The 21,001-nt window shown below is 46.5% G+C and overlaps 1 protein-coding gene across 1 annotated transcript in view; it reads left to right on the top strand.

Annotated features, from left to right (window-relative positions):
* Positions 1 to 727: 727 nt before the first annotated feature.
* Positions 728 to 21,001, top strand: part of TXN2 (thioredoxin 2) — a 43,078-nt gene continuing 22,804 nt past the window's right edge. The window contains exons 1-2 of the mRNA XM_029590412.1: positions 728 to 895; positions 19,601 to 19,881. Coding sequence (XP_029446272.1) covers positions 19,601 to 19,881 — 281 coding nt within the window. The 5' untranslated portion in view covers positions 728 to 895. The remainder of the gene's footprint in view (positions 896 to 19,600; positions 19,882 to 21,001) is intronic.

The raw sequence follows: 21,001 nt of genomic DNA, 5'->3' as shown, positions 1-21,001 counted from the left end.
AGTATAAGCGGTAATAGATGTGTGTCGAAAACGCACAGCCAAACAGGTGCTAAACAGTGCACTCAGCCGAGCGTCCCGTCATCCCCCTCCCGTCTTCCACTTGCACTTTGGTAAAATAATTAATCTTGTAACACTTGTTTAGTTGTATTTTTAGCTAACCATGTTACTTTCTTTCTCGCCTCTCTCCTTTTTAATTTATGAGGCTCGTTGTTATCGAGCCCCCTTTTTGGTTATCCGCCCCCCCCCCCCCCTACCCCCTGTTATTTGTACTTTCTACCTTTTGTTAATATGTAAACAGATTTGATGTGTACTTTAATGTCGGTATAGAAAAGCTGTTAAATAAATAAATAAATACATACATACTGAATCGGCCTGAAAGTTAAGCTCTGCTCCTGCTCTGAGCTGGCAACACTCTGAACTACCTCCCACAGCCTGACATCATCATCATCATCAAAGGCTGGCTCAATGTCTCACGTGTCAGCATGTCAAAAGAGACATTTTGAGCTTGGCCTTTATTGATAATGTCAGGCTGTGGGAGGTAGTTCAGAGTTCTTCCCCCAACCAAAAATGCTTCGGCTGCCCCTGCTTTGCTTTGCTCTGCTCTAGTAAGCTTCACCTCTGCTTCTCCAGCCTAGCACTGGCTGCAGGAGCCAGGGCGGGGGTGGGTGGGGGAGATCGCTCAGGCTCAGCTGATTGGCTACAGGAAGCAGGTGGAAGGTGACTGCAACCGGTCAAGCCACGCCCCTTTCTATGTCCCACGCGTGGTGCCCGAGGAGGAAATGACGCGTCTTCTTCTGGAAGTGAGCGAATAAGCAGCGCTGTGCCCTTGAATTTGTGGCTTGGTGGCAGCTGTGCCGAAAGTGTCGGTGGCCGTCCTTCCCTGCTCCCATTCAAGGTGCGAGGTAAACGTAGCGATGTACTATATGCGCTTCGCCCTTCATCGGGTCACGCGTGTTCTGTATCGTATGGTCAGTCTGTGGCGCGTGCGCGGGACTGTCTCCCGCGGCAGGTTACTCGCAGTCGCCATAGCGTCCTGCCGTGGTCAGACTCGTCCCGGCGCGAACCCTCAGAGCAGCGTGAGGGTGCGCGCGGCGAGAGAACGAGCAGGCGCCGGCGTCACGTGCTTTCCCCAGCGGCCGGCCGAATGTTAGAGGCCATACGCGCGTGCACTGTTATGGGGCTAGGGGTCCCCATGTCATAAACTTAAAAAAAAAAAAAAAATAAAAATTCAGCAGCCCGTTCGTTCTTCTTTTTTTTTTCTCAACTAGCTGAGAATTTTTTTATTTTTTTAAGAAAACTTCCAAATTATTAGCAAGCTTGGGAAATGATAGGTGTAAAGATCTCTGCACTGAAGATTTCTGCTCCTTGAGAGTGCTGACAGTATGACTTTAGTTGTGTTGAGCTTGCTGTTCCTTATGGTTAACCATTATAATGACTGCAGTGGTAATTGTATGTAGCGCTATCTGAAGTGCTTTTGCAGAACAGTTACCTGGGAGAGAGACCTGCCGCCACCCATCACAATAGATGAGCCTTTGCGAGTGTTTCGGGAATGCTTATAGCTCGCACGATTAGGTGCGCACGGGGTGCGCTGGATTCAAGTGAGTAAAATCAGGGAAAGTGAAAAAAAAACAACCCCCACTGTGCGGGGAGAACAAAGGGCTTCCCTGACTCAAGAGTTTCTGGATCAGAACTTTTTCCTTAATATTGTTACCTTTCCTCTAAAAATGTGTCCGGTTTTCTTTGGGTGTGCATACTGTAGTTATGACCATCGATTATTTTACCACTCTGGCCTAAAACCTCTGAAGCTAGAGATATCTTTTCACTTGCCTTAGAGCAGTGGTTCTCAACCTTTTTTTGGCCGGACACACCTGACAAATGGTTCTCACATGCGTGACACACTGAACATGTGACCCTCACGGGGCTAAATGTAAACATGCACTCTGCATCCACAGGAATCCCCTCAACCCCCAGCAATGAGAGCAGAGAAGATCTAGGGCATTACCCGTACAACTCACCATACAAAAAAGATATTCTGGTTCTGATGACATCTCAGTAAAAGCAAAACAAACTCCCTTTACTACCAGGCACAATAGCCTTCCTTATGAAAAGACAGTAATTTACCACTAATCCATATCCTATTGAGAAAACACAACAAATAAGTAATATTTTACTAGCCTACATGCTAGTAAAATACCTCACCTCGGTCACACACCCAGAACTGACCTTCCCCAAGTACAGAAAAAACACAAATTTATAAATATGGAGACAGAAACTGGAATGGAAAACCAAAAAAGCCACTCTGCATGCAGTGCGAACATAATTCCAGGATCTGCAATGATGCACACAAACTAACCCGCACAAAGTTACACCTGTATTAATGAACACGCAAACAGTAACAACCCTATCTAGGAAACACAACTATTAAACCAGGCCCTAAACACTAATACATTTCCTATTGGGAAAACAGAATAAGCCAAGCTGCTACAGAGCCCCACACAGAAATAATTGTAAAGTTATACCAAAAATGTTACAAAACAGCTGCTGAACAGAATAATATCCAACAATTAAAAACTCATAAAAATTATTAAAACATGTCCAAATATCAATAAATATTTCAAAACAGTAGACATGGCATAATACCCAATAATTAAAATGGCAGTCAATCAAGAAAAATGCACTTAAAACATCACCTTTACTTACCCTCTCCAGTAACTCTCCTACTCCTTTCCCTTCCAGGCCAATAGCACTCACCAGAAGCAGCAAGGGCTGCTGAAGCTCTGTCCTCACAGTCCTCTTCCTTAGCGCCTACAACCAGTCACTCACAACACACACCTCCAATTAGACCTCACGACCAGTCTCGCTCTCTCACACAGAAACACATCACCTTCCTGACCAGTCTTGCTCTCTCAATCACACACAAAAGCTCTCACACCCCCACACACACGAGCTCTCACCCAAGCACCCATTCACACCCCCACACACATGCTCTCACCCATTCACACCCCCACACACAAGGCTCTCACCCATTCACACAAGCTCTCACCCATTCACACCCACACACACAAGCTCTCACCCAGGCTTCCATTCATACCCACAGCACAAGCTCTCACCCAGGCTTCCATTCATACCCACACACACAAGCTCTCACCCAGGCTTCCATTCACACACAAGCTCTCACCCAAGCAACCATTCACATCAGCTCTCATCCAGGCTTCCATTCACACCCACACAAGCTCTCATCCATTCACACCCACAGACACAAGCTCTCACCCAGGCACCCATTCACACCAACTCTCATCCAGGCTTCCATTCACACCCACACACACACTAGCTCTCACCCATGCATCCATCACACCCACAGACATAAGCTCTCACTTAGGCACCCATTCACACCCTTAGACCCAAGCTCTCACCCATGCATCCATTCACACACAGACACACCAGCTCTCACCAAAAACAACTTCTTCCTTCACTGCAGGGATGGGCTCCAGTTCCGCCGCGGCTTTAATCCGGCGGGCCTTTTTTCGGCGCCACAGGAATTGGTGCCTCAGTCGGGGGTCAGGTTTCCTCTTCGCCTCTAGGGGGATGGGCTCCCGTAGCGGCCTTGCACCATCCGGGTCGGGTTTTCCTCTTCACCGCTACGGGAATGGGCTCCCGTAGCGGCCTTGCACCGTCGGGGTCGGGTTTTCCTCTTCACCGCTACGGGGATGGGCTCCCGTAGCGGCCTTGCTTCATCGGGGTTCTACATTGCCATTCCTCCCACCCCACTCTCGGGCTATGCCATGCCTGCCTCACCGGCCAATCAAAGGCTTCCTCCCTTCTTCCTACTCCCACTGGCAAGTAGAAGGGAGGAGGCTTCCGATTGGCTTGCACGGGGGAAGGCAGAATGAAGGAGGCTTCCCATTGGGCAGTGGGGGTTGGAAGAAAGGAGGCTTTCAATTGGCCCACGGGGGCTGGAAAAAGGGAGAAGGAAAGTACAACGGGGCAGTGGGACACCTGGAGACGCGACACACCTGCCGGTGTTTGGTGACACACTGGGGTGTCACACACACCGGTTGAGAAGCGCTGCCTTAGAGGATACTCCTTGTTCCTATTCTTTGGGGCCGATGCAATATAGTGTGCTCAGCCAAGTGCACTGTATAACCCGCAGTTGGACACGGGATAAATAGGTGCTAATCCACCCCCTAATGCAATAGGGGGATTAGCGCCTATTTAACGCGCATCTAACGCGGAGTGAATGAGAGAGCGCTCATCACATGCAAATGCATGTGAATGAGCCTATTACTCATTCACTCCGAATACAAAAAGATAAATGTGCAGGTTAATGACAGACAGGCAGGTTATGAATACCGACGCTGAGTTTACTGGTGTCGGTCTTCATAACAGGCAGCAGTGGCGGGTTGTGTTAGGAAGGAGGCGCTAAGGTCGTGCAAGCGACCCTAGCGCGACCCCCTAATTTCCATATTGCATAGCGCCATGCGTGCATTAAAAAAGTGGGCGCTGAAAAGTCAGCGCCTGCTTTCAGCGCACATAATTGCATTGGCCCCTTTATCTTTTCCCCTCAGTCTGACACTCGTCCCTCCCCAGATGGCATGCCAGATGGCTCAAGCAATTCTCCCCAATCGATCATCTTCTCCAAGACGCCCTACTCAGTGGTATTCAGGGACAGCATCTTCCCTCCCTTACCATGCCTGAACTTGCCACTTCTACAGTGTGCTCTTGCCAAACCAACCTCAACAGACAGGAGATCTGAACCCAGATTCTCCACCCCACCCCCAGCCTACCCTGACAGACAGGGTTCCCTACCTCAGTGCCAGCCAACCACCCCTTTGTGTTTATTGCTTCTGGGGTTAAATGATCACCTGTAAGATCCCTAAAGGGCCCATCAGTCTGAATAGCAAAATTAAATTCCCCCATTATCATATTTTCTTTTCTTGAGCAAATGATCACAGTTCAATCTTTCAACATGCAGCTTCTTGAATTCCCTTTATCCAAGAGAGCAGTACATAATGGGATGAAGTACAGATGCGTACTAAACAGGCAAGGGAGTCCCTTCTCCTTCATCCAACCCTGCCCAGCAGCCCCCCTTCTCTCTTTTCCCCCCAATCTGTTGTACAGAGCAGGACCTTCTTTTGCTCCACTTTTTACTTCTGCCAAGCGGCAGCCCCTTTCCGTCGTCCTCTTTCTCTACTGCTCCTGTGCTTCTCAGGCTGCAATGCTGTAGATCAGGGATGGTGAACTCCAGTCCTTGAGTGCCACAAACAGGCCAGGTTTTCAGGATATCCAAATGAATATGCATGATAGATTTGCATGCAATGGAGGCAGTGCATGCAAATCTTTCACATGCATATTCATTGCGGATATCCTGAAAACCTGGCCTATTTGTGGCACTCGAGGGCTGGAGTTCGCCATCCCTGCTATAGATCTTTCTGCTGTGGCAGTAGCAATAGCTGAAGAAATATAAAATCAACACGGGGGCCAGTTAGCTATGAGCCAGCACCTAGCTTTCTCCTACACAAGCTTATTCATTGCAGTATCCTGAAAACTTGAGTGTCTGGGGTCCCCCAGTACAGATTTGGGAGCAACTTCCTTAGTTCCTTCAGCCTTGCACACTCTCCTCAATTCATTTTGAGGCTCATAGGCTCTCCCTGAATGTTTATAAACTCAATTATCATTATGTTCCCACTATAATTCTTCCCAGAGCAATTCTATAAAATCACATAACGACATATTTTTAAATAAACTTTATTTTGCAAAATATATATTTCAGAAATTGTTAGTGTCTGATGAATATGTGCTCTGTGATTTTTGGAAATAGACTGCAAAAACAAAAATCCCAAGCAGCACCTAAATTTATCAATTAAGAGGTCCATATTCAGTTGCTGTGCAGCTCTGGTAGTTATCTGAATAAACAACCTTCCTTAAGTAGTGCTGTATATTCACTGAATATACCTGGCTGTCTTAAAATTAGCTGGATATTGGGAGTTAGCCAGATAACTAATCCAGCTAAGTCAGCTCCTTCCCAGAATGCTTCTGGACTGCCCCTGGAACACACCTCACTTATTTGACGAAATTCTTGCTGGATGAATAGTTATCCAGCTAGAATTTACCTGGATAAATGGCCACATTTTCATTTAATACAACAAATCAAGAGCGTGAGCTCGTCGCTGGAATGTTGAGAACTCTTCTAATTATTTTTATTGAAGTTTATTGTTAAGTTCAGTGTTGCTTGAAATAAATTCTTTGTGACACCTACTCTACATGGATGTGTGTTTATATTTTTACTTTCTATAGTGAATTAATAAATTTATAAATGTAAATATAAAGGAATTGGAGGGAAGTTTCATATAAATTCGTAGGTGTCTCCGCACCACGAGTATGTGGTATTATAATCATTAACGATCCCCCGCCTCCAATGTGCGTTTTTTTTAAAACATTTTTTTTAGAGATTACTTCACCTCTGTGAACCTCTTCCGTGTAATGAGCACCTAATAATTTAAATTTATATACCTTGACGGTATTTGATGCCAAGTATTCTGTTGTGTATATGAAGCAAGATTATAAACTTTAAACGAGTAAAATTCAGACTTCCCTTTAAGATGTCAGTTGGTTATGTTGTCGAAATTTGAACGATGGTCCCGACACAGCCGATCCGTGTTTCAGACGAATTGTCTTTCTTCAGGGGCATAGAAACGTTGTTGTGGTAACCAACTTTTTACAGAGTCTGGATGAACTCCATTAAGAAATGCTCCAACTGTCTTGGCTCAAGGACGGAGTTGCTCTGACTCCGTCTCCGGAAGAGACGCACATTGGAGGCGGGGGATCGTTAATGATTATAATACCACATACTCGTGGTGCGGAGACACCTACGAATTTATATGAAACTTCCCTCCAATTCCTTTATATTTACATTTATAAATTTATTAATTCACTATAGAAAGTAAAAATATAAACACACATCCATGTAGAGTAGGTGTCACAAAGAATTTATTTCAAGCAACACTGAACTTAACAATAAACTTCAATAAAAATAATTAGAAGAGTTCTCAACATTCCAGCGACGAGCTCACGCTCTTGATTTGTTGTATTATATTAATTATCGCTGTTGCAGTGGCATATTGATTTCTTTTGGTCTGTCACATTTTCATTTAGCCAGGTAACTTCAAATGCATTTGAATATGGCCCTCTGAAAGATATTCATACAATCGGGCTGATACAATAAAGTGCTCTCCGGTGGAGCGCACTGTTAGCCCGCGTTTTTGACGCGCTATTATTACCCCTTACTGTGGTGGCCAATTCCCCCAAAACTAATAGCACCCGCAACATGCAAATGCATGTTGATGGGCCTATTAGTCTTTCTCACGCGATCCAGAAAGTAAAATGTGCAGCAAAGCTGCACATTTTACTCTCAGAAATTAACTCCTGCCAAAGGCAGGCATTAATTTCGGCCGGCACCAGGAAAGTGTACAGAAAAGCAGAAAAAACTGCTTTTCGGTACACCCTCTGACTTAATTTCATAGCGATATTAAGTCGGAGGCCCCAAAAGTTAAAAAAAAATTTTAAATTAAAAAAAAAAACATTTTAAATCTGCCCGCGGGTTGGAAGACGGACACTCAATTTAGCTGGCATCCGTTTTCTAAACCCACGCCGGTAAAATTGAGCGTTGGCTGTCAAACCCGCTGACAGCCGCTGCTTCTGTCAAAAAAGAGGCGCTAGGGATGCGCTAGTGTCCCTAGCGTCTCTTTTTACCACAGGCCCTAATTAGCATACCTGGGCTTCCTGAATCGCACACCCAGGAGAGTGGCTTGTGCGTGCATCAGGAGAGCGGGCGCTTGCTGGCTCTCCCGTGCGGTTTTCTGTATCGGTCTGAATATTGGTTGAAGGTAATCTCTGAAATAGGTGGCTGGGCTGAATTTGAATTTTTTCCCTTTACTGCTCACCATAGGAAAAACATTCAAATCATGTTGTTATTTCAGTTGCAGTGACAAAGTCCCTCAATTCCCAAGTAGTTTGTGAAGTAACACAAACCCAGCAAAAAGTCACTTGGAACCTATATAGCAAGCCTGCCACACCAACACAGCCTTAACCGCCAGAACTCAAACAACAACAATCCTGGCTGAAAAGGCAACGCTGAAAATATTCCACCTGGGCCTAGCACACCGATACACTTTCTAGTGAGAAAGCAGAACAAGCTGGAGTATGGCAGATACCTACATGCAAGCAGAATATTTCACCTCCATCACACAAAGAACCTCACCAAATAGAGAATAAGGGATCACAAATTTAATTAAGATATTAAACAACAACAATCCCTCCCTGAGCTCCCGCCCTCACAGCCCCTCTGAGCCAATCCCAGGTCAGGAGCTGCGCTGACATCAGCACCTGGGAGGGGGGAAGGAAAAAGGCCTTTAAAGTCGGCCTACTCTCCACGGCGCCGCACGCACGAAGGAGTGCGACCTAAGGGGCATGCTCTTGGTGCGCCCCTTAATGAGCACCATTTTCTAACTTTCTAACTCAAATACAACTTAGAACCCGCAGCGACAGGATATCCCACCAACGGGATCTTCCCCCTCACGAACTGTAATACTATCAGTGCTCAATCCAGACTCTCGCTACTCAGCTTGCAATACAAAAAGCCCTGACTGTATTTACTGCACCTTGATGCTATACTTGCTATAAGTTCCTGTATGTTATTTGCTATACTTTACTGCATCCTATCCACAGCCCTCTCCCTATACTCCCCATATCCCACCCCTGTTGCCCCCTTAGAAACACCCCCCCTCTGCATACCACCCTCTTATTACCAGCTATCCCAAATGGCTTCTTACCCAATCCCTCGTATCCACTTTCCTCTCTCCAGACTATCCCCCCCCTCCTCCACCATCACACCCCCCCTCCGCAAATCCCTAATCCCCATAAGTACCACTCCCCTGACACAACTCCTAGGTCTCACTACCCTCTCCATAATATTCTTCAACGCACAATCCCTATCCGAAAAGACACCCATCCTTAATGACCTTCTTACTGATTGCAAACCAGACATCTGTGCTGTTACTGAAACATGGTTCAAAGACTCAGACACTGTCCTCATTAACCAACTCCCTACGACCTCCTATGACATCTTCTCTATCCACCGACCCAAAAAAAGAGGAGGAGGACTCTTTTTGGCTGCTAAGAAATGCCTAAACCTTAAACCCATCCGCATATCCACCCCACCCAAGCTTGAAATAGGCCTCTTTAGGTCAGCTGCATTGCAAATCTGTCTAGTTTATGCTCCCCCTACCTTCCTCGAGTCTAACCCATCTCCCCTAATGGAATTCATTGTTGAATGGATAAAAACCGACATCCCCTCCATTATCCTAGGAGATTTTAATCTCCATATAGATTCACTTCCCCCCTCTGCATCATGCGAATCCCTCATTCAATCCCTCCTTGCCATAGGTTTCCGGCAAATCATAGCATCTCCCACACACAAAGCCGGCCACACGTTGGACCTGATGTTTATCAACTCCGACATCCACACCACCAACACACCCACATGCACCCCAGTTCCATGGTCCGACCATTGCCTAATAGAAGTCCTGCTCTCCACCAAAGTCCCCCCCCCCCTAGCAACAACACCCTAAGCACTACCATAATATCCAGAAATTCCTGCCCTAGCAACGAACTAGCAGACGCACTATCTACTTCCCTACCTAGTCTAGTCTGCTCAGATCCCAACACAGCATTAGCATCCTGGAATAGCCTTACAGGAGACATTGCCAACAAGCTTTGCCCAATCTCCAATCGAGTCATAAATGCCTCCTCAAAACCCTCAAAGCCCTGGTACGCCCCAGAGTTAAAAACCCTAAAAAACAATCTCAGGCAAAAGGAGAGAAAATGGCACAAAGACCCTACCCCGCAACATTCCTCCAGCTACAAAACAGCCCTACACAATTACAGACTCTCCACCCTCAAACACAAGCGAGACTTCTACACAAAAAAAATCCATGACTACAGATTCAACCCCAAAGTGCTTTTCTCCTATGTCGCAAGTCTCACCACTTCCATCTCCCCCACCATACCAGACTCTGAGGCAGCATCCAAATGTGAGGAACTGGCCAACTATTTCCAAAGTAAGATCTTTAACCTCCTTTCGAGATTTCTCCCCTCCAATAACTGTCCCCCTCCTGACCCACTCACTGTCCCCACACCCTCCCAACCTGCAATGGCTGCCCTCGACTTCACCTCCTCCAAAGAAGTAGCAAATATCATTGGAAAACTTAAACCTGCCTTGCATCCCAACGACACCATCCCCACTAAAGCCCTAATAGCCATACCCAACGCCATAGCCAGAGCCATAGCTGATATCATCAACTGCTCCCTCACCCATGGGATGGTCCGTGACTCACTCAAGCATGCGGTAGTCAAACCCTCCTTAGACCCAAAAGACCCCTCCAATTTCCGCCCAATCTCCAACCTCCCATTTATTGCCAAGCTGATGGAGAAAGTTGTTAATTCACAACTCATGGACTATCTCGAAAATCATGCGATCCTCCATGTTTCTCAATTCTGCTTCCGGAAACACTTTAATACTGAATCACTACTCCTCTCCTTATCCGACCATCTCCTCAGAGGCTTGGGCCAAGGCCATAGCTACCTCCTTGCCCTCCTCGATATCTCGGCAGCATTCGACACTATCAGCCATCACCACCTCCTGACACGTCTAGAAAGCATCGGCATCTCAGGGCTAGCCCTTGCATGGTTCAAATCTTACCTCACGAACAGAAAATTCTCTGTTAAAATAGGAAACAACCTATCCGCCCCACACCCCCTACAATAAGGAGTCCCGCAAGGTTCTTCACTCTCTTCAACCCTTTTCAATGTCTACCTTACCCCTCTGCCAGCTCCTCTCAGACCTTAAACTCAAGTTTTATCTTTATGCTGATGATGTCCAGATCATCATTCCCATCCACAACTCCATCTCAGATGCCCTAGAGCACTGGGAAAATTGCCTGGCAGCCATCAACTCCCTGCTTACCAACCTCCACCTTGCACTTAACACTAATAAAACCGAACTTCTACTCATCTCCTCTCATTCCTTCCCCTCCCCCCACCGCTTCATGACCTAAAGCTTAACCTCCTCACAGCACAACCATTCATTAGGGACCTAGATGTCCTCCTTGATCATCAACTAAATATGAAGCCTTACATCAACTCCATTCTCAAAGCAGGTTTCTTCAAACTCAACGTACTTAAAAAACTCAGACCCCCTACTATACACCCAGGATTTCCGTACAGTGATCCAAGCCACCATATCCTCCAAATTAGATTACTGTAATGCACTCCTCTTAGGGCTCCCCCTCTCCACGATAAAACCCCTCCAAATGTTACAAAATGCTACAGCAAGACTCATCACAAACACACGTAAACATGAACATATTACCCCCGTCCTCAGAGATCTACATTGGCTCCCCATTCTCTCCCATATTCACTACAAAATCCTGACCATAGTACACAAATCCATTCACGTCCACAATTCCAATTGGCTTGACCTTCCCTTCAATACCCCCCAATCTTCTCGACCTACCAGATCTGCCAACAAAGGCACCCTACTTGTACCCTCACTGAAAACCGCCCATCTCTCCTCCACACGACCGTGCCCTCTCTATTGCTGGCCCCGCTCTCTGGAACTCCCTGCCCTATCATATGCGCCTTGAACCATGTGTGATCAAATTCAAAAAGAAACTAAAAACACTACTGTTCAAACAAGCCTATCCAGAGTAGAGCCCTCCATCCCTCCATCTCATCATCCCATACACCGCTTGGTGACCATTCACTCCTAATATTAAGGAATAAATAATGTTGTTAATTTTCTCTTGTTTTGTTAGTCTATATCTTCCACGCTGTCCTTGGTTAACCCCCCTCCTAGTTCATCTTCCCTTGTTAACATGTACTTTCAAACCTTTTTGTTTGAATGTAAACCGGTATGATGTCCCCACTAATACCGGTATATAAAAGTTTCTAAATAAATGAAAAGGCAACGCTGAAAATATTCCACCTGGGCCTAGCACACCAATACACTTTCTAGTGAGAAAGCAGAACAAGCTGGAGTATGGCAGATACCTACATGCAAGCAGAATATTTCACCTCCATCACACACAGAACCTCACCAAATTGAGAATAAGGGATCACAAATTAATTAACAACAATCCTGCATGAAAAGGCAACGCTGAAAATATTCCACCTGGGCCTAGCACACTGATACACTTTCTATTGAGAAAAAAGAACAAGCTGGACTATGGCAGATACCTACATGCAAGCAGAATATTTCACCTCCATCACACACAGAACCTCACCAAATAGAGAATAAGGGATCACAGATAAATTGTTCTGCTATCCTCTCCAGTCCCCCCCCGCCCCTTTCTGTTCCTTACAGATAGGAGGGGAGGGGAAAAAGAGAGTAGAAGGGGCTGGATTAGGGAGGGTTTTTCTTTGCTTTACACTCTGCTCTATCTCCTCCAAATTCACATCCATTCCTATCCAGGTCCTTGCATTCTGGCTGATCTCTGCTGTCTGAGATTTTGGGCACTGACAAATAGACATTGGGGCTCAGCTTTGTGTACTTATGCCCATAGATAAAAGCAGCCTTGCTGATGAAGCCCCTTTGGGCTTCACATCTGGGGCAGCTGCCCCCTTCCCAGTCCAAGCTCTGTGTGTACCATATGCGCTGCACGAAATGGGGCCCTGTTATTCATACTCTGCATGCTACCGATTGTTTACTCTGTCTCGTGCTGTAGCTAGAAAGGAGGCATGCATGATTACACATGGTCTCAGAAAGCAGCTCCTGCATGTTTAACATAGAAACATAAACATAGAAAAGGACTAAAGGACTGATGGTCCATCCAGTCTGCCCAGCAAGCTTCCCATGGTAGTATCTGCTGTTCTGTGCGGGTTACCCCCATGTATCAGTCAGTTTTGCTTGTCGTGCTTTGCTTATGGACTTTGCCATAGAAGCAGTCCGGTGTTTTGTTTTGTGTTTTTTTCTTAATGTCTGAGCATCAGTACTCCCAGACTGTAAAAGTCATAGCTTGTGTTTGGGTGTCGCTGAATCCAAATTTCTCTTTCCTTTCAGCCCCACTCCCTCCTTCGAAGCAGAGAGCAAAGTTGCAGTTGCATCAATGCTTATTGGTTAAGGGTAATAATCCCATGCTTCTATTAAGGGTAGTAACCACTGCACTGTGCTGGTTACCCCCATGCTCATCAGTTCCACAGACTGTAAAAGTCGGGGCCGCTGCTAGTGACACTTGTTGCTGTGAGGTGCTGAGAGCAGAGCCCAAGTGCTGGTTTGGATCAGGCAGTGGTGACTTTTCCATGGCACATCTGATCAGGTCTGAAGGCACACAACTGTGCTATGGCACACTGCTTAGGAAACTGGTCTTGTTTACAGGATGTCTGTAATGAATGTGCATGAGAGATTTACATATGCTGGAGGCTCAGTGTATGCAATCTCATGCATATTCATTGTGGCAATCCTGAAAACCCAACCGGCTAGCTATGCCTCTAGGGCATAGGGAAGCACTGCCTTAGAGTGAGGTGATTAGAGACATTCAGAACTTCAGTGATAATGCACCAGAAGTAAATGTTTTCTCAGTGGGAAATTCTACCGCAAGGGTTACTGGTTTGAGGCTACAAGGTGGTTAACTCAGGAGCAACAAAGAGATTTTTTCACAGAAAGTGGTGGATACATGGCGTAGCCTCCCAGTGAAAGCGAATTGGGGGCAGAAACAGTCACAACCAAAAGAAGTGTTGTCCAGAGTACGCCTAATCACAAAACATACATTAAAGGGGTTATTGTATATCTTTATCAAACACTCGCAGGTGGCTTAGGGTTCTCAATAGCTATATTTTTTTGTGCACAAAAACGAATGAATATAATGTGTATATATGCATATATGCGTATGTTTTAGCTATAATTTAGATCAGGCAAAAATCACAGGGATGCCCTCAGCGTTTCAGTAGTAGCCTGTAACTATTTAATCTAAGGAAAATAGATAAACTCCTGAATAGTTCTATCACGAGCAAACACAGCCCCTGTAGTCTCACAGCCTGATGAATGTCAAGGCTAAACTTAAATGGAGCTTTTGTGGGAAGAGGGAGGGTGTTCTGCAACTACCTGGGGATTTCCCCCTATTTTAGTACTGTTCCGCATTACTTGCTATTTGTGTATGATTCTCATAATGGCATCCTTGTTACAGCAATAATAAAATCATTTAAATCTATACATGGAACTTTAAATGAGCTGCTGGTTTCACATAGTCCATCTCTTCTCACCTCCCTCCCAACTTATTACCATTTCCAAGGGTGGAGAAATCCCAGAGGCCAGGTTGCCTGTGTACCTAAAAGAATTGTAGCTTGGGAGAAGCTGCTGTGGCTGACCTGGTCTGGAAGGGAGCAGTAGTTGCTATAGCTGGCACCAGCCCAGGTGGAGTTGCAATGACCAGCCCAGGCCTAAAATGAGCTGGAACTGCTGAGGCTGGGGCCAAAGGAAATGAGCCACTGCTATGAGCCTGGGCTTAGAGGGAGCTGTCGCTCTGTGGCCGTTCAGTAAAAGAGGGGCTGGAGAGGAGGGGAATAAGTGGAGGAGCAAATCAAGCTTTTTTTTATGAAGGCATTTGATTTGTCAGTTTGTCTTGTTTGTTATTGCTGATCTTGTATAGATTTTAATTTTTTTTTAAATTTGTTTTATACTGATTATGTACATAAATTTTTGTAAGTCGCCTAGAACCTGGCACCAGGCGACTGATTACATAAATAAGTTGGGGAAAATATACTTATTGGGATGCATCCTAAAGCAGTGGTTCACAACCTTTCCTGACTACTGTACCCCTTTCAAGAATTTCAGATGTCTTATGGAACTCGCCTGGTTCACAAAAAGTATAGCAAATATTATTTTGCTGTTTTTCTACCTTGATTGTAAGGGATTTTTCCCCCTTGGTTTCTTCTCTGCCTTCATTTTGTCTTTAATTTCTGATTCTCCTTTCCATTTTTTTCCTTCTGTGCTTGTCTTTTTCTTCATCATCTTTCACCTCTCTCAGACTTTTCTTTATTCTCATTTCTCTCCATCTTTTTTCAATTAATTCTTCTTGGATTTACTTCTCACCCTCCCATTTCTCACCCTTTCACACTTCCCTGTCTTTTCCCCTCTTGGCTCCTCTGAGCCCTCCATCTCTTCTTTGCTGGCCCTCAGCCCTCTTCTCATTTCATGCTCTCCCTTTCCTCACATTTTTCAGCCCTCTAACTCTGTTTCTGGCTTTTTCCCCCACATTTCCTAGCACTCATTTGCCTCTGGTTCTTTATACCTCCCAGTCCTCAATTTCCCTCTCACTACCTGTTAGTCTTTCACCTCCCTCAATTAGTCTCCTCCCACCAGCTGACCTTCCACATCCCTTCTTTTGACATCTTCTGCACCCATCGCCACTGTTTGCGCTCTCCATCTCCCTACTTTTGGTCTCTCTCCCGAGAGTAGCAACAGAACAAGCACAGAAATAGTGGGACTTAGGAGAAGCAGCTGGCTCCAGGACTAAAGCAGAGATATCAGGTTGGGCCAGTGAAAGTGACGTTTTCTTAGAGTGTAGCCAGATGGTCTCAGGACCAGTGGGTTATGTGCTCTTCTGCTAGCAGATGGGAGACACAGTCAGATTTCAAAGCTGACGTCACTCTAGATATACCCCTGCAGTAACCTCAGCTCTTCAGTATCTCTCTGTCTCCTAGCAGATGTGGACACTATCTCACACACTAGAATAGTGTTAACAAATACAGCAAAGAAGAAAGAAAAATTACCTTAAAGAAGATCGAGCCTCGCTCTTCTGTGGTGAAACCTAAGGGTCCCTCCCCCAGTTGAGAATTCCTGAGGTGATTTCCGATATCCCTCAGAGGTGTGCCTTGGTCCGGTAGCCGGTTCTCGGCATGGACTTAGCCGCCAGAGTGGCTGAAAGGCAGTGGTGCAGAAACGAGCACGGCGGTGAAGTTAAAGCCCTTTCCCCCTGCAGCTGGAGACCGTCCCAGCACTCAATCGGTAAGCGCTGAGACCAGATAAGCAGAAAACTTTAAATCAGGTCTCCTGAGGCTTGGATTGCCGTATCGATTTGAATTACTTCCCGGCGAGGTAAAAGGAGCACTGATCGGGTTGAGCAGTCCTAGTTGGGCTAGGCCCCAATCTGGGGCAGGGGTCCATGTGGAGACCCTCGGGGGCGTCATCTTATGCGCAGGGGCGTCGGCGCCATCTTCCTATCTCGACCGGCAGTACGCCCGGGGCAGGCCGGGCAGCCGATGCGCCTAACTTGCGTGCGTCCAAAACAGACGTGTGTACAGTTGCACACGTAACCGCGCGCACAATTTGGCCATGGCACAACCGAGTGCGCATATCTGAGCGCACCCCATGCACACAACTACATACACAGCCGCATTTACAGCTGCACACGCGCATTGAAGCTAGAGGCACCGGCACCCAAGAAGGCCAGAAGGCACTCTCTTTGCGCAGCCTACCACATAAGAGCCACGCAGCCTGAACTGGAGTCCTGCCTGTGCCAGCATTGTGAGGAAGCCCAGGGGGAACCAAAGCCTGGTCCCTCACTGTTGGGGGATGGGTCCGAAACTACTACAGATGATAGTTCCCCGGATCTATGCATCTCTTGAGATGGCCTCCCCACAAGAGAGGGGCTCCTACACCAACTCCCCCTGGGACTAACTTAGATCCAGGGACCTTCTCCTAGTTAGAATTTTTCCAAGGGCTGCAAGCCTTCGTTCAGGTGCAATCAGCCCCGGCTGCACCCCGGGTTCAACCCCTGCTGGAAGCACAAGATCCTCCCGGCCCTGGTCAGATGCCTCGAGGCATGCCTCGCCTAACCAAGAATTTCCCTGACAGGGACCCGGACACCTCAGATGACGATGGTGACTCCCTGGAAGAAGGAGAAATCCCTCCAGGCCTGGAACCATACCGAACCATGCTTTGCTTCTTCCACAGGGATGAATTACCAGCCCTTGTTTCCCAGACTCTGAAGACCCTGGGTATTCCAGGCACGGATCTGATGGCGGAACCAAAGAAAAATCCCATCCTGGTGTCCCTTCGTAAAGCCTCATGCTACTTCCCAATGATGGAAGCCATCCAGGAACTGATTGACCTGGAGTGGGCTGCCCCGGAGGCCAGCTTCAAAGGGGCTCGGGTCTTGGAAGCCCTATACCCCCTAGAACCAGCGACCAAGGAGCACTTGCGTTTCCCGAAAGTGGACGCCATGGACTGTGCAGTCTCAAAGCGAATGATTCCCGTTGAGGGAGGGGCTGCAATGAAGGATACTCAGGACAGACGATTGGAATCCATCCTTAAACAGGCCTTCGATGCAACAGCAATGACTCTGCAGATTGTTTCCTGCTGCGCACTGGTGGCACGTTCCTGCTTGCTCCTCTCTCGAGAGGACGTATACCAGTGAGACGATGGAACCTGCAGCAGCCTTCCTGACGGACACAAGCTCAGACCTGGTGCCATCATGATTCTGTCCCTACTGGCTGCAGCCAGGGCTCTCTCTTCCTGAGTGCTCCCACCTTCTCCACAGTACTTTGCATTTGCCTGCTCACTGTCCAGCTCTTCCGTCCCTCCCAGTCACGATCTTTCTGCTGGCTGTCCAAAATACTCCTCCTTGCAGCTCTAAGATTGCTGGTACTGCTACTCTTCATGCAGCCGCTATTGAGCAGAACAGTGGGGCCCCGGTGGGACCTTTGTTCCTGGATGCGTAGCTGTGAGTTAGTAAGCAGAGGCATGCATTCATCAGGGGCAGTGACAGGATCCCACAGCTGCTGGGTGGGGAGGGGTGGCTTGGAGGCATCTGGTGGTGGACATGGGGACATGGATAATTAATAGCAGTGGAAGAGAGGACAAGAAAGAAAAGAAGCGAGGTGAAGGCAAGGAGTCCCTGAGAGGGAAGGGGGAGAGGAGAGGAGGTGACACTGACAGGAATGAGAAGTACATTTTGTGAGAGAGACTGGTGGGGTTACAAGCTTCAGTGAGTGGGTGGGTGAGGTAAGAGCAGAGGAGAGGGAGTCGTTATAAAAGTCCAGTTATCGCCCCACATCAACCTTTTCCACCCTTCCTATTCACATCACCATTGTAATGTAATAATGTATATTCAGGAACATCCTCTTTTATTTGGACCCGATGAACAGAGTTTTGTCTTCCAAAACAACTAATCAAGAAATGTATTAGGTTAGTCCAGTCAAAACATATCATATTTTATATAAATTATTTTTAGAAGCTTTCAATTTGTTAAAAAAAAAAGCTTTCCATCTTTATCCAAGATTAAAGTAGTGTGGTTGGTGTTAGTCCACTTGAATGTATAATAACAGACAAACAGAGAAAAAAAGTTTTCTTTCTTGTTCACATTAACCAATATCAAATTGATGGTAATCCTGCAGGATTTTCTAGCCCTGAGCTGTGGGAGAGCAGGGTCCTTGACCCTAATGATAGTAGAGCAGCTGCTCTTTCACACCACAATAGTGTTAAAGGATGAAGGAAATAAAACATTAAACCGATGTGAAAGCTCTGCAGACCTTAACGTTTGAGATTGGCATGATTACTGCTGAAGTACGAGCATGACCTGACTCACTTTGGAGGGCAAGGATTTGGCTGATCAGGCATTCAGAACGCCATCCAAGTGGTCCTAGCATGGTAGCCATACTATTAAAACTAATGATCACGAACAAATGTGCTAGGTATATTATTTCATCCTTACTGTAGACAGAAGCTATTCCTACAATTATTTATTTGTATTTTTTGGCTCAGCACTTTTTTTCCGTCTGCTCCTTTGGGCTTCTGAGTGAGAACCAGGGCCAGGAACTGACACCATGATCCTTCATTCACAGCTACCTGAATCTCTTTTGTCTGGGTTATAACCTCTTCCAAATCGACTGGCCCAATCATCACAGCCATGGTCCTCAGTCAGGGGCCATGCAACAGGACTCCCTCTAGGGCGGTGTTTCCCAACCCTCTCCTGGCAGCACACTTATCTAGTTGGGTTTTTAGGATTCATAAAATGAATACGCATGTGAGACATTTGCATACCCTGGGTCTCCAATATATGCAAATGTAACTCATGTATGTTCATTACAGATAACAACCTGAACATCCAACTGGTTAGATGTGCCTCCAGGAGAGGCTTGGGAAATGCTGTCCTAGAGCCCTGCAGTCTGGCCACTAGGAGTCATTGTGCAATGAGCATGACTCCCTCCCCCTCAGCATCCCCAGCTTCTGCCAATGCAGGGAGCGCAATATCCGGATTCTGGAATTGAAACCGGCTCTGTCCATGTGGTGTTGCACAGCAGTACCACCAAACCACAAGGATGGCTCCTAGGTGAAGTACAATTTATCTTAATCTGTTTGATCTCCTGGTGTGTTTCACACCTTTCCTGCATCTGGACATGGCACTTTCTAGCTTCTCTTCTCTCTAATATTTACTGGAGGTGTGGGTATAACTAGGGTTTTGTTATAGAAATGATCTCTGCATGAAGCTTTGCGGGCTTGGGGTGGCCAATACTGAGATGTTAGCTGAGTTTCTCTTTCTTCCTGCAGATGGCCCAGAGAATTTTATTGCAGCGGCTACTGTCTCCCTCCGTGAAAGGCCTCTCCGTGCCCGTTCAGTGCTGCCGCCCCTCGCCGTTCCTCGGGGGGTTCTATGCCCCGTGTCACCGCCCCCTGCCAGCATCAGCTGCCTGCGCAGCACACCAGCCCTCCGTTCGGACTTTCTCTTCCTCTCCCATGTGCAGAGTCACTTTCAACATCCAGGATGAGGGTGATTTTCATGATCGGGTCATCAAATGTGAAACGCCAGTGATTGTGGATTTTCACGCTGAGTGAGTATTTAAATGCATTAGATCTGGACGGTGATGCCTCGTAATAAGAGTCTTGACTTGTAAAGTTGTGCATAAATTTAAGCCAGCCTTCATTCACTGTTTGTTAATGTTTTCATTTACGCAGTGGTTCATTGTTTTGGAGCAGTTTCTTCTAGCTTGTGAAATTCATCCTCCCTGTTTCTGTGTCCAGCATGGAATATAACCAACTTTCAGGTTTTTTTTTTTTTTTTTTGAAAGAACAAGTGCTAGAGGTTTGATGACTTGTTTTTTTGTTTTTTTTAAATAAAACACTGCTGCTGGGTTCCAGTATTCCATCAGCAACTGCCATCCAGGTGATCGTGCTCCAGTTCCTGGACCCAACTTCTGCTGCTCAGACTGCAGAGTAGGTCTCCGCCACCTCCACTTAGTGACGCCCATAGTCTGGTACTAGGCTCTGACGAGCTGTCCGTGCCTGTGCTAGAAGATTGTTGCTGCAGTGTAGGAAACGAGAGAAGCAACTGAAGGGGAATGCCCTGGCTGCTGGGAGCTGAGTGTGTTAGGCCCGTAGTCCCTCAGCTACATGTGTGGAAACGATTGGGATTGAAGCAGGTTCTTATCGGGCATGTGGAAGCCCAGGAATTACAGGCAGTTGTAGGGCCAAAACAAAGAGAGCATTCATAATTTGACCACAGAGAGGAGTGGCATGCAGTCATGTTACAGTGCTTGCCCCCATCTTTTGAATGTAAAGGGGATTTTCTTTCAGCATGTTACAGTGGGTAGAGCCAGTTGGGCAGTTAACATGTTCAGTTGTTTTTTGACATAAAACAGCTTAGTTTTGCCATGAGAAGCATGAAAACTTTGCTGCTTTTTATAGTGCATATTTGTCTTGCTGGCAGCTGTTTTTCGATAAATGGTCCTAATTCACCTGCTAAGACAGTTGGTGTTCATAGTATTTTATGTATAAATTTTGGGAAATTGCTGTTGATCATGGAAAGTAAGAGCTGCTAGAAGATCAGGAAGAATCGATAAAATTTTTTCTCTTTGGCATTATGGGCCAATATTACAATCTCTGATCTGCAAGTCAGAAACTCTTGTATTATGTGCACAGATCATCAAAGGAAGACAGGAACGTCTTGGGTAC

Source organism: Rhinatrema bivittatum, chromosome 2 (assembly GCF_901001135.1).
Source record: "Rhinatrema bivittatum chromosome 2, aRhiBiv1.1, whole genome shotgun sequence".
Classification (NCBI taxonomy): Eukaryota; Metazoa; Chordata; class Amphibia; order Gymnophiona; family Rhinatrematidae; genus Rhinatrema; species Rhinatrema bivittatum.
Note: the sequence above shows the minus strand (reverse complement) of the source record. Positions and strands in the feature narration are given on the sequence as shown.